At 39.5% G+C, this 14,024-nt stretch overlaps 1 protein-coding gene across 1 annotated transcript in view; it reads right to left on the bottom strand.

Moving 5' to 3' along the window:
- HDAC9 (histone deacetylase 9) overlaps positions 1 to 14,024 on the bottom strand; it is an 865,518-nt gene that overhangs the window by 10,491 nt on the left and 841,003 nt on the right. The window contains exon 25 of the mRNA XM_027774184.1: positions 5,850 to 6,000. Within this exon, the coding sequence (XP_027629985.1) occupies positions 5,850 to 6,000 (151 nt within the window). The remainder of the gene's footprint in view (positions 1 to 5,849; positions 6,001 to 14,024) is intronic.

The raw sequence follows: 14,024 nt of genomic DNA, 5'->3' as shown, positions 1-14,024 counted from the left end.
GCTCGCCAGACAGACAGAGACATAGAGACAGAAAGCAAGAAATCACCCCCCAGAGGGGATGGTCACACCGCAATCCCTTCTCCTCCATTTTCCTCTCGGGATCTCGGGCACGCACGCACACACACCCAGTGTGAGTTCTAAGCCACCGGGTCTGGTACTTGAACCATGGTCGACTACGTGGGAGTCCAGTGACATGGCCATTACGCCAAGTGCTGGTTCCCCCAATAGGGAATTAACTTTTTAATGTGAGCAGTCAGTTCTATCTTCATACCACTTATTAAATGACTAATCATTGATATATTATCATGTTTTTATTTAGTATATAGCTATTTTGTACATTTTAACCCTTCCCTTTTAAAAATATTTATTTAACTTTATTTATTATTGTTATTTTAAAATTTGCTATGGGGCATCTTAGCTTGCCAGAGAGAAAGAGAAGGAGGGGGAGAAGGCAGGCCTCTAGGTCCAGGACTCAAACTGCAGTTAGCCATGTGAGAATCCAGTGCCTTAAGCACCACACCACCTGTTGGCCCCTATTTTAACTGTTTTATTTTCTATTAGCTTTACCCGCTTCAGTAACCTTTATTTTGTATTCATTTTTTGACCGATTTCAAAGTCTATTACTTAATTAGTGTATTTAATTCATTTAAAAAACCCACAATGTTTCTTTTAAAATAAGCACTGTTTTATAAAGAACACAGAACAGAACCCCAAAATATGTATTTGGGTATTGGGTTAATCACTAAATAGTAAGTCAGTCCTTACAGATGCTCCAAGACCACGTGTTAGGCTTGAAAACAGATGAAAAAAATAGCTCCAAAAAGAGGCAGAAAGAGAAGATAGGAGGGGACAGATCATTCTTTACCAGAAGCTTCCAAATCTCAGCCCCCTTTTCAACCAAGGCTTTGTGACACTGGATGAAAATTAAAAATAAAGTTTTTATTGGAATGTTTGTCAACTTAGATAAATATGTCCTTTAAATAATGGTATCATATGGAAAAATCAGAAACATGCATAGTCTGTGCAATAATTAGCTTCTAGAAATCTTGGAAATACAATACCAATGGATGAGATATTTGAACAAAGTCATGTTTCTAAGTATGTCAGAAATGAATGTGCATTTGATAATGGTTTATATTTATACATACATCCTCAGATTCAGTAAAATAAAGTTATCCACGTCCTTCAAAGCTAAGGCAAATGATACTTGGGATTTTCCAGTTTATTGTTATACTTTCATACTCAGAAAGAAGAGTTACTCAAAACGCAAAGTAATCAAAGGGGACATTTAGAAGAAAAATAGGGAGTCAAAGCATTAATGGCACAAAGAAATGTGGTATTATCTGTTGAAGATATTTTGTTTTATCAACTGTACTAGGGAGAAATGTTCACTTGTTGAAATAACCATTTTGTAAGTCAAATAATAATGTGATTGAATGTATAAAATAAAATAAAATAAAAAATTAAAAATAAACAAGTGGGAGAACTGTAAATGTTTCTCTGGATATTTCTTATGAGACTATCTATGGATTTTTAAAAATTTAATGCAATTTAAGATAATTTCTAAAAACCATTTTCAGCAAATGATAAATACATTATATTCTGTCAATTGAATGTAATTTTACTCAGGAGAATTGTTAACACATAATGCATTGGAAAATTAAATACTATGAAACAGAAAAAAAAGTGGGAATTTTATGTTTTCTCATATTTCAACTTGAAACCATCTTTTTCATAAAGAGTTGCCAAAAGTTGGGAACCAGCAGTTAGCGTAATGGCTATGTCGCTGGACTCCCGTGTAGTCGACCACGGTTTGCGTCCTGGACCCGGTGGCTTAAAACTCACACCGGGCGCATGTGCATGCATGCCCAAGATCCCGAGAGGAGAATGGAGGAGAAGGGATTGCAGTGTGACCATCCCCCCAGGGGGTGATTTCTCGCTTTCTGTCTCTATGTCTCTCTCTGTCTGTCTGGCGAGCGCAAGCGCCCTACAGTGAAAACCTCTCCAAAAAAAAAAAAAATTGCCAAAAGTTGAAAATTAAATGATTAAATAAACACCCATAGTGGATTGTACTAAGAAAATCTAACCTGACTACACTATAATCAATAGGTCAAACTGACATTCACAATTATTTCAGTTTTTGGTTTTTGTTTTATTTGGAGAGGTTTTCATTATAGGGTGCGTGCGCTCACCAGACAGACCGAGAGAGACAGAGAGACGGAAAGCGAGAAATCACCCCCCAGGGGGGATGGTCACGCCACAGTCCCTTCTCCTCCATTCTCCCCTCGGGATCTTGGGCACGCACGCACATGCGCCCGGCGTGAGTTTTAAGCTACTGGGTCCGGGACGCGAACTGTGGTCGACTATGTGGGAGTCCAGCGACATAGCCATTACGCTAACTGCTGGTTCCTGTCAGTTTTTTGTTTTGAGTTAAAAAGAAAGAAAACATGCAGGCAGGAAATCTAGAGTATAAATGTGCTCCAACATATTTAATAGCTGCTCATCCTGAAGTCTTGACAGACAGGATATTTTCTTTATCTTCAGGAGAGCCTGAACTAGTGTCCAAGAACAAATCTGAATACTGCACTGATCTTTCCAAAGTAGAAGCATTTGGAAACAGACATCCAACAAATATGAAGTATAAATCTTTTGAAAATGCCCTTTCCTAATGAACAGGGAGGAAAAAAAAAAAAACAAAAAACTCTGCTCTTACAATTCTTGCTTCTAAACAATATGTGATCTGGCATTTTTTTCTCTCTAAAAGCCACATGTGCTCATCAGAAATATACAGAGAAACACACACACACACACACACATGTACAAACACATATTGTGGGAGGGAAAGTGAAAGCAAGCCCTGTCCTCAATGAGGCATAGTCATGCTGCAATCCATTCTCCTCCAATTCTCTATCCCGTCAGAATTTGGGGCATACATGCATATATGCTCAGTATGTTTTTCAAGTCATTAGGTCTGGGATTCAAATGGTGGAGTCAGCCATGTAGGATCTGACTCCCTTAACCAGCAGTCTGTGGTGGGAGGGAAAGTGAAAGCAAGCCCTGTCCTCAATGAGGCATAGTCATGCTGCAATCCATTCTCCTCCAATTCTCTATCCCGTCAGAATTTGGGGCATACATGCATATATGCTCAGTATGTTTTTCAAGTCATTAGGTCTGGGATTCAAATGGTGGAGTCAGCCATGTAGGATCTGACTCCCTTAACCAGCAGTCTGCAGGGCTGAACCCAGGTCTATTTAATTTTCTTTGAATATACAAGTTGGGTCCACTCAGATTGTTTCAGTATTTTGTCGACCTATCAATATCTTTTCTGCTCAATTCCTTTGTTACCCGAAAAGTAAGTTTAAAAGTTGTCTATCAGTCAACTATCCCCAAAATGGATGACCACACACCAGCCTTTACCTAGTAACTGATTCTTCAAGCCCATCGGTGTTGTTTAAAAAATAAAATGACCATTTGCAGTGTGTTGTCATCCCCTCCCCCCACCCAAGAAAAATGAACAAAAAATACTTACAATGGTTCTTAGCCAGGAGCATTTTATCCCTTATTCACTAGTGGTAAATGAGTCAGATATGAGTTGGCCAGGAAAAGAGCTGCCTTACCCAAAATCTTAGCATGAAATGAGTCATCTCACTCCAAACACCAATATATCCTCCAAAATAACTGGCAAGAATTTCCTATAAAAAGAATCTTGCCTTCACTCTTTTCCATCCATTTAGCTCTCTGATTTTTTCTAATTTTTCAATTTCCTGTGTACTTATAATATTGCATTCATAACAAAGGCCCAGAAACATTTCCGCCTCTTTATCTATCTCATTTTGAAAGTCATATTCTTCTTATTGAGTAGGGGGACAATTCTGATAGTATTCCCCTGGAAAGATGAAATGTTCTGTGGCTTTCAAGGTTTTTTTTTTTTTTTTTCTTTCCCTTTTTTCTTTCCCTCTCTCTTTCTCTCTGATGAAATTCATGCATGGTTCATTGAAATGCAAGAGCCAGTTCTAGCAGAAATTTTTTCTTTTCCTCTGCTGAAAAAAAAAAAAAAAGAGTTCAAAGCCATAGAAACTATTTCAAGCAAAACCATTTTTCTTCTCACAAGAAAAATCCATCAAAATAGATATAATCTGTCTAAAGCTGAGAAACCAGGCTACCAGCTTCAACTCTTCTTTGCTGCACAGCAGAACATTCACACTCACATTCTCTTTCTGCCATCAAGCGAAGTTTAAAACTCACTGGGATCTGAAGCTGGGATTAAGTCCCGGTCGATTATCAAGAGTCAAGTACATTATTTACCTGAGGATAAACAAGTACGCCTCGAGAGCCTTCCGGCCAAAGGGCTGAGATTTTTATATTACTTGAGGCTTACACATCACTTATTATTTTTAATCATTCTGAATCTTGAATTTAATGGGCACAGTTACTTATAATTCATTTCACTCAGGTTGGAATTCAGCTTCGCTTTTTCTGTTTTAAATGAATTCTAAAGAATAGCTATGTGCCTTTTATATCCAACACGAACAGATGTTAGTTTCCTCAGTTTTATAGCCCTCAGATGACAGACAACTAACTGTTTTTGGCCTTGGGAATAATTGCAACACCTTTGGATTATGAACTTGGTTCAGTTCTTCGCTGGGAACGGCAGGGGGTTAGTTCATATTATCAAAGATGTAAAGTAAGTTTTCCCTTATGCACCAGATATCCATATGAAGATGCCTTCTAATACAGTAACATACAACATTAAAAAAAAGATACTATTAACCTGCTCTGTGAGTGGTTATGGGAAAGAAAAATTGCATAAAAATAAAATCCCTTAGTTTATCTTATGCTCTTGGCCAAAGCAAGATGTTAAATCCATTAAACTCTGAGTATCCAGTAAAAGCAAGAAAGCTAGAACTGTTCAAATTTGTGCAGTCTTGGGAAAATTGCCAACCCATGCACTGGTAGCAGGATCTGTGTAATTAATGGTGATGTTATTGACGGAGGGAGTCCGATTTCCTTCTCAGAAGCAATTTAAGAGTGCAGGCTGGGCAGAGCTCTAGCAAAGCCTCACCTGACTTGTTTTCAATTAAGGAAATATGACCTCGAAGTCAGCCATAGAATGTACCAATGTTAATGTGTATTTGTGGTGCTTTGGTCACAGCAGTCTTTAGAGAAATCGTGGCTATAGCTCTGTCTTTAAGAGAGGATGACGAAACACCAACATGCACAAATGGACAGTCCTTAAAAAGGGAATGAGTGAATTCCATTTTAGGTTAACCTCATTTTTTCTCCTAGAAAGTTATATCCATATGATGACCAACTGAAACCCATTTCTTCTTATCACACATAAAGTGAAATCAGACACACACTCTTGTAGACAACTTCCTTCTTCATCCAGTTGTTGGACCTCACAGACAGTTACATAAGGAATTTGTACGCATTTTTGCTATCCAACCTCATGCACTCCTCTTTTCCCTTTGTTATACCAATAATTTCAAATGATGAGAGAAAGAAAAAGAACATCTGGGAAGGAAAGATGTTCAGACCATAAGCAGCACCTTCCATGATGACTTGCATTAATTATTCAATAACGAGTGGATTTTTTTCCCCACCGTCTATCCCATCCTACGTCTCTGTGAACTGCAACCACCTGATCCAGCTCAGTGTCTCCCATGAAGAATGAGACGATTGCATTCTCTGAAGCCTCAAGCATGTGCTGTGGCATCTGTGGCTTTGGGGAAGACAGATGAGAGAAGCAGAGAAGACAGGTGAAGGAAGGCCAGGAGGAAGGTTCATGAACGCCAATGATGAGCCAGGATGTTAGTGACCCGAATGATTCCCCCATGATGGATTCGTACCTGTGGCAGTCTTCCTGAGCAAAGGGCTGTTCCACATCCACTGTCAGCGAGGCCAAGGCAGAAACGGTCTCTGTCTCCTCTTGCAGCTGAGCGCCAGCCAAAGCACAACCCCTTGGCACAGCCACCGTCCTTACCGACTTCCAGTACTTGCCTAGAAAAAACATCCAACACACTTTATAGGAATTTTAGTTAGAGCAGTAGTAATCGGAATACTCATATAGGTCCAACTCAGAGCAGTTGTTAAGTTAAAATTCCTCATGTTATACACAGTTGTAATTTGGTTTCTTAACTGTTATGATTAAGTCTTTTTCTTGATCTAAGAATGCCAAGTTATGAAGTGTTCATATTCCCAAGCCTGAATCTCTTTCTTGCTCAGAAGGTAATAAAGACAGGAATAATCCATGGTCCAGTGAACTCACTGTCAGACTGACAGCTGTCTCTGCAACTAAGCATGCTCAGGCTGGGCATTCTGCCCCTGGGAAAGCCCCTCGAGACTGGGAGGTAGAAGTCTCATGGAGAAAATGAATGAAAATTGTGATGTTAAAAATTGCTACTTGAACCACCACCTTTTTAAAAATGAAGTTAGGATAGGAAAAAAAGAAAAAGCCCAGAAATGCCAGCATGAATCAAATGGTAACTTAGCCAGAAAACTCAGGTTTGTTAGTCCTGGATGTTCTTTCTCAATCTCAGGGAGTGTACTAGAACAATAGCTGGTTTAAAACTTTAATATATGTATTGGCTGATGTTGGAACCTATCCATATGTCATACTGATGTTTCTTTTTTTGAGGAAGTGAAGAAGAATGAGAGTAAAATAGAAATCATCTCATGAGAGCAAGTTGTGGGTGAAATTTGAAAGACCAGAGTCAATGGCTTTCCTGCAGCCTCTAAGCTATTGTGTGTGTGTGTGTGTGTGTGTGTGTGTGTGTGTGGTGTTGAATAGCTCCAAATCAAAGCAGGATCTCTCTGTAGATGATCCCATGGCAACATGTTAGAATTATCTCTGTAGACAGATTATGTGGGAACTTGGCATACTGAGTTTGCTTAATTCAAAAAATGAAAAAAGAAGAAAGAAGGAACGAAGGAAGGAAAGAAGGAGCGAGCCGGTTCAAGTGATGAATACTGGTAACTGGGTTCTTGACCCAGCTCTGCTGCGGGCCATAGCTGTCGTGCTGGCAAGGCTTATCAGGACTTCTCTTAAAATAGGCAGATGGGACCAGATGGTAGCACAGTGATAAAGTAATGTTTCGCTAATAAATTCAACATTATTTTAGCACGCGATATTCACAAAGCTATTGGTGCTGAATGACATCATTCCTTGTTCTCTGCTAAGCTGATCTGCATGGGTGGTTTCTGGGTTTGTATCTGGAGACCTCTCTGAGCATACTGGGTATCTGCACACGTTCATGATCCTGGGCTGGCTACTGGCAAGGGTGGATCATAGTGTTAAGACCCTAGGGACTTGCAGATGGCATAATGGTTATGTTGCTGGACTCCACGTTCTCAACTAGGAAGGGGTACCTAACCCAGTGGCTTAAAACTCATGCCGGCACATGTGCGGGCCCCAAATCACAAGAGGAGAATGGAGACGGGATTGCAGCATGCTCATCCTTCCTTGGGAGGTGATTTCTCACTTCCTGTCTCTGTCTCTCTCTGGTAAGCACACATGCCCTATAGTAAAAGCCTCTCTCTAAAAAATAAACAAGCAAGCAAACAAACAAACCTATTAAGAGTGCTATTTCTTTCTCTTTTTTAGTTTTTAAATAAATAAATAGGGGACCAGCAGGTGGAGTGATGGTTAAGGCATTGGGCACTCCCACATGACCAACCACAATTTGAGTCCTGGACCTGGTGGCTTGCTTTCACACTTTCTCTCTTTCTTTCTCTCTCTCTTTCTCTCTCTCTCTCCTTCCCTCTCTGTGTGTTTCACTCTGGTCAAAATGAAAAAATAAAAATTAAATTAAATAAATAATTCTTTAAATAAATAAACCTAGAAAGAAATAAGGGATTTATTTTTAATAGCTTTTTGCTATAAAGTGCTTGTGCTCACTAGAAAGAAAGAGAGATAGAAAGCGAGAAATCACCCTCCAGAGGGATGGCCATGCTGTAATCCCTTCTCCTTCAGTCTCTTCTCTTCTTGGGATCTTGGGCATGCACGCACATGTGCCCAATGTGAGTTAAAGTCACCGGGTCCAGGACTTGAACAATGGTTGACTACGTGGGAGTCCAGTGACATAGCCATTATGCCATCTGCTGGTCCAAAGGGATGTTCTTAATCCCTCCCAGATTTAACATCTCATGATAGGCCTTTTTTATCTTAGTACTTCACAAAGGAATAGATGTCCTATTGGGGAGGAGACTCAGTCTCCCCATACATTCTCCATACCAGCAAAATGTTCTGACATAGGTGTCTGCTGCTAATTTCCTTGTTGAAATCACCTATTCTTACCAAAGTCTGAGAACCCTAAGGCTTTGAATCTGAAGCAAACAATAACAATTCTGCCAATGTATCTGCAAACTAACATTATTGAAGGCTAAACCTATGCCTCATGTGTCCTTAACATGAGGACACAGAAGAGCTTCTCTGACACCAAGAAATGCGTGGTTGAGCTGACACATCTCTTTTCATTAACGAACCATGGTGACTTTGTGTGGAAAAAGCCCACGTGATTCTCGAAAGGGAGTAAGTAGACCACATTCTTATGCTGAGAGGGAAGTAAGGACAGTCTTGCCAGAAGAAAATAACACTTAACTGAGTATTTGAAAGCCCATCAGAAGTTAGTCAAGGGAGTAGGGGGAGGTTACGGTGGAGCATCATACAGAGTCTGAAGTTTGTATGGTTTCCTGGGGAATTCAGTCAACTGCTAGGTACGATGGGATCTTAGGGAGAGTCTGGAGTGGGATGGGTGAGACTGCTGTGGTAGGCAAAAGTTAGTTAACACTATCTTGCATAACAGGCAGTGATCTTGGACTCCAATCTGTGATGTTCAGAGGTCATTTTCAGCCGATGTACAGAATCATGTTCATGTTTCTATCTGGTCAGATCATGAATGACAGATTGGAAGGTGGTGAAACTGGTGGCAGAAAGACCAATTCCATATTTTGGCAAACACCCAGCTGGAAAATAATGATGTTTAGACTAAAAGTAACTGACGGAATAGAATAGAGGAGAGATTAGGAAAGTTTAAGAATATAGAGAATGGGACAGCAGTTGGTGTAATGGCTGTGTTGTTGGACTCCCATGTAGTCGAATGAGGTTTGAGTCCCGGAGCTGGTTTAAACTCATGCTCACGCCGGGCGCGTTTGTGTGTGTGCCCAAGATCCTGAGAGGAGAATGGAGGAGATGGGATTGTGGTGTGACCATCCCCCCCTAGTGGGGGGTGATTTGTCGTTTTCTGTCTCTCTGTCTCTGTCTGTATTTCTGGTGAGCACATGTGCCCTATAGCAAAAACTCTCCAAAAGAAAAGAAAAAAGAATACAGGGAATGAAAATTATCTTGGCTTGTTCATCATCATTTCCTACAACTCTCAACTTAGATTTTTCCTGAATTGACAGTATCATTGCAACTCTCTAATTTCCCTAGATCACAGTGTCATTACAATCAAACCTAAGTTGAAAAGGTTATATTCCATCCATAAGTACATCTAGTCACAATGAATTTCACAATATTTTAAAATGAAACATTAGTTTAGCACATGATATTAAATAAACCATTACTGCTGGATGACATCTTTCCTTGTTTTCTAGGTTGATTAGTATGGGGACTCTGACAAACAAGTTACATTGTAAAGATTATAGTAAAGAGAAACTAGCATTATTAGGCAACTGATAATGTGCCAAGGTCTATGTAGGTATTTTCACATTTATAATTTTTCTTTCTTTTTCTTACTTTTTTCTTTCTGTCTGTCTTTATTTCTTCTTCTTTTTTTTAGAGACATTTTTGCTACATGGCACATGTGTTCACTGGAGACACAGAAACAGAGAGACAGAAAGCAAGAAATCAACCCCCCAGGGAGGGTGGCCATGTTGTAACCCCTTCTCCTCTTGGGATTTTTGGCACACATGCACACACATACACACAGACACACACGATGTGAGTTTTCTTTTTCTTTTCTTTTTTTGGAGAGGTTTTTGCTATAGGGTGCATGCACTTGCCATACAGAAAGAGACAGAGACAGAAAGCAAGAAATCACCCTCAGAGGGGATGGACACAGTGCAAGCCTTTTTCCTTCATTATCCTCTCAGGAGTTTGGACATGCAGGCACATGCACCTGATGTGAGTTACAAGTCACTGGATCCAGGATTCAAACCACGGTAGGCCATGTGGTAGTCCAGCGATGTAACCATTATGTCATCTGCTGGTCCCCAAAGTCTTTTTATTTCAATAAGAAAATGTTTTGTTCTAAAAAAAAAAAAAAAGAAAGAAAGACCAATCTGTGATGTTCAGAGGTCATTTTCAGCCGATGTACAGAATCATGTTCATGTTTCTATCTGGTCAGATCATGAATGACAGATTGGAAGGTGGTGAAACTGGTGGCAGAAAGACCAATTCCATATTTTGGCAAACACCCAGCTGGAAAATAATGATGTTTAGACTAAAAGTAACTGACGGAATAGAATAGAGGAGAGATTAGGAAAGTTTAAGAATATAGAGAATGGGACAGCAGTTGGTGTAATGGCTGTGTTGTTGGACTCCCATGTAGTCGAATGAGGTTTGAGTCCCGGAGCTGGTTTAAACTCATGCTCACGCCGGGCGCGTTTGTGTGTGTGCCCAAGATCCTGAGAGGAGAATGGAGGAGATGGGATTGTGGTGTGACCATCCCCCCCTAGTGGGGGGTGATTTGTCGTTTTCTGTCTCTCTGTCTCTGTCTGTATTTCTGGTGAGCACATGTGCCCTATAGCAAAAACTCTCCAAAAGAAAAGAAAAAAGAATACAGGGAATGAAAATTATCTTGGCTTGTTCATCATCATTTCCTACAACTCTCAACTTAGATTTTTCCTGAATTGACAGTATCATTGCAACTCTCTAATTTCCCTAGATCACAGTGTCATTACAATCAAACCTAAGTTGAAAAGGTTATATTCCATCCATAAGTACATCTAGTCACAATGAATTTCACAATATTTTAAAATGAAACATTAGTTTAGCACATGATATTAAATAAACCATTACTGCTGGATGACATCTTTCCTTGTTTTCTAGGTTGATTAGTATGGGGACTCTGACAAACAAGTTACATTGTAAAGATTATAGTAAAGAGAAACTAGCATTATTAGGCAACTGATAATGTGCCAAGGTCTATGTAGGTATTTTCACATTTATAATTTTTCTTTCTTTTTCTTACTTTTTTCTTTCTGTCTGTCTTTATTTCTTCTTCTTTTTTTTAGAGACATTTTTGCTACATGGCACATGTGTTCACTGGAGACACAGAAACAGAGAGACAGAAAGCAAGAAATCAACCCCCCAGGGAGGGTGGCCATGTTGTAACCCCTTCTCCTCTTGGGATTTTTGGCACACATGCACACACATACACACAGACACACACGATGTGAGTTTTCTTTTTCTTTTCTTTTTTTGGAGAGGTTTTTGCTATAGGGTGCATGCACTTGCCATACAGACAGAGAGAGACAGAAAGAGAGAAATCACCCCCCAAGGCGGGATGGTCACGCTGCAATCCCTTCTCCTCTGTTCTCTCAGGATCTTGGGCACACACGCACACGCGCCTGGCGTGAGTTTTAAGCCACTGGGTCGGGGACGCGAACTGCGGTCGACTATGTGGGAGTCCAGCGACATAGCCATTACACTAACTGTTGGTCCCATGGTGTGAGTTTTAAGCCGCTGGGTCCCAGACTCGAACTGTGTTTGACTGCCTAAGAGTCGAGCGACATAACTATTACACCATCTGCTGGTCCCTATAATTTCTTTGATCTTCATGATGATTACTTAAGCAGTGTTTGGGGATTGTCTTTTAGAAGGTCACATGGCTAGTATGTAACAAAACTAATCTCATTACCCAGGAGTGCCTAATTAAAAATGTCTCCCCCTCTGAATTCTGCTGTCCTCATTTATGTAGTCCAACTTCACACTCCTCCTTTTACACATAAAAAAACAAAAATAGTCTCAATATCTGTAAATCTTACTTAAAAGAATTATGCACATTGAAAATTTATTACTTTACCAAAGAAATCTTTGGTAATGATGTTACCTTTGTTCCTTAGATAGGTGACCCAGTTATGGCATGGATTATTGCACAAAGTGAGATGATTATGCTGAAATTAGTTTTTTCTAGTCTTCATTTCTCATAACCTTGCACTATTACAAACACCTGTTTACCTGGTAAATCATTTAGGAAGCTATCATAAAATTGGAAACAAGTGCTCATTGAAGAGTATAAATAAGAAGTCCATTGAAGATGGAGTTCTGAACTAAAAGTCAAGATTTTCAAATCAGAGATTCCATGTGAATGCCAGAGAAGTCACTGGATCCATCTGGAACACAATTTCTACATTTTTTTTGGAGAGGTTTTTTGCTATAGGGTGCGTGTGCTCGCCAGACCGACAGAGAGAGACAGAGAGACAGAAAGCGAGAAATCACCCCCCAGAGGGGATGGTCACGCCGCAATCCCTTCTCCTCCATTCTCCTCTCGAGATCTTGGGCACGCACGCACACACACCCGGTGTGAGTTTTAAGCCACCGGGTCCGGGACGTGAACTGCGGTCGACTACGTGGGAGTCCAGTGACATAGCCATTACGCTAACTGCTGGTTCCCTACATTTTAAAAAAATGATAGTGATGGGCTTAATGATCATGAAAGGTTTATTCCGGCTCTGACTTTCAATCATTGTTTTTCTTCTCATCTCATGTTACATATTATTCTTGGATAACAAAATAATTGGCTATGACAGCAAATCTCATTTTTCTTTGAGATTATGAACCCTTTAAGAGGCCAACAAACATTTACTTTTAGGAAATATAGCACACCTAAAAAAAACAAGGGCTTTAATTTTTAAGCATTGTGTATTTTTTCTCCAGGAGAGAGCTCTGGTTCATAAGCAAAACAAACGTCTTTGCTCCCAGAACATGATCAAGATAGAAGGTATGAATCATTAATAACCATCTTTAAGCAGAATATCGTACATGGTTCTTTAAATTTTTGTCTATATGTGATTAGTAGAAAGGACTTTCAATATCTCAGGCATTTTTGGATAAAATTGAATGTGTGTAAAATATCCTGCTAAGTTGAGAGTAAATATTAGAAGTTGGCATTTATCCAACTGGATGAGGTTCTTGATTCAGAAAATCCAAAACTTTACATTCAATATGGCCTCTGGCAAAGTCTATTAAAATGAAGGAACTATTCTCCATTAATAATGAATTTATAGACCACTATCTCTATTCTTAAAGGAGAGTAATTAAAATGGAAGTAGTTATAGCATAGACTATGTAATATGTAGCCCCAGAATTTATGGGATGTATTTCCACATGATACATGTTTGTTTTTTTTTTTCTTTAGAGAAACAGATGTGCAAGAAAATTGTATCTATTGGCATGGGAATAATACTCCCATTAGCATGTAAAAGAAATGAACCAAGGTTGACCATTATAATTTTCAGGAGTTGCTATTCATAAAGCAAAATATTAGCAACTAGCCACCACTGGGTTGCTTTCTTAAAGCAATAAAACCGACTAAAGAGAAGAGTTTTCCACTGAAATTGGACAAGCACATTCCCTCTTCAGATAGATCCTTTATCCTTATTTGTCTTTCCCACTATATAAATCTTCTCAATTTTCAGCACTTTTTAAAAAAATTTTCAGACTATTTAGCCTTCATCATTCTGTACTTTTGTTTTATCTGGCAAAGGTAACACAAAGTATGTATCTAGAATGAAGGTAAAAAAATACATAATAAAACACAGATATTAAGAGGTGAGGGCCACAGAAGGGGTTTCACTGGGTCACGTAGGAGCCACAAGAAGGCATCTTGCAGATACTATGTGATCTGACTTCAGTATAAACCAGACTGTTCTTGGTAATGGACAATTTGGAAAACTAGGTAACTGTTGACTTATGAAGGTTTGTGTTAGAACTAACCCATCTACTTAAAGTTTTCACAAAGCCCCCTGGCTCTTTGAAACCTCCTGACCCCAGAAATTTCCCCCTTCTCCTCATCTTTTTG

This window comes from Tupaia chinensis, unplaced genomic scaffold (assembly GCF_000334495.1).
Source record: "Tupaia chinensis unplaced genomic scaffold, TupChi_1.0 Scaffold000410_1, whole genome shotgun sequence".
Classification (NCBI taxonomy): domain Eukaryota; kingdom Metazoa; phylum Chordata; class Mammalia; order Scandentia; family Tupaiidae; genus Tupaia; species Tupaia belangeri.
The sequence above is the reverse complement of the archived record's forward strand: the minus strand, read 5'-3'. Positions and strand labels throughout refer to the sequence as shown.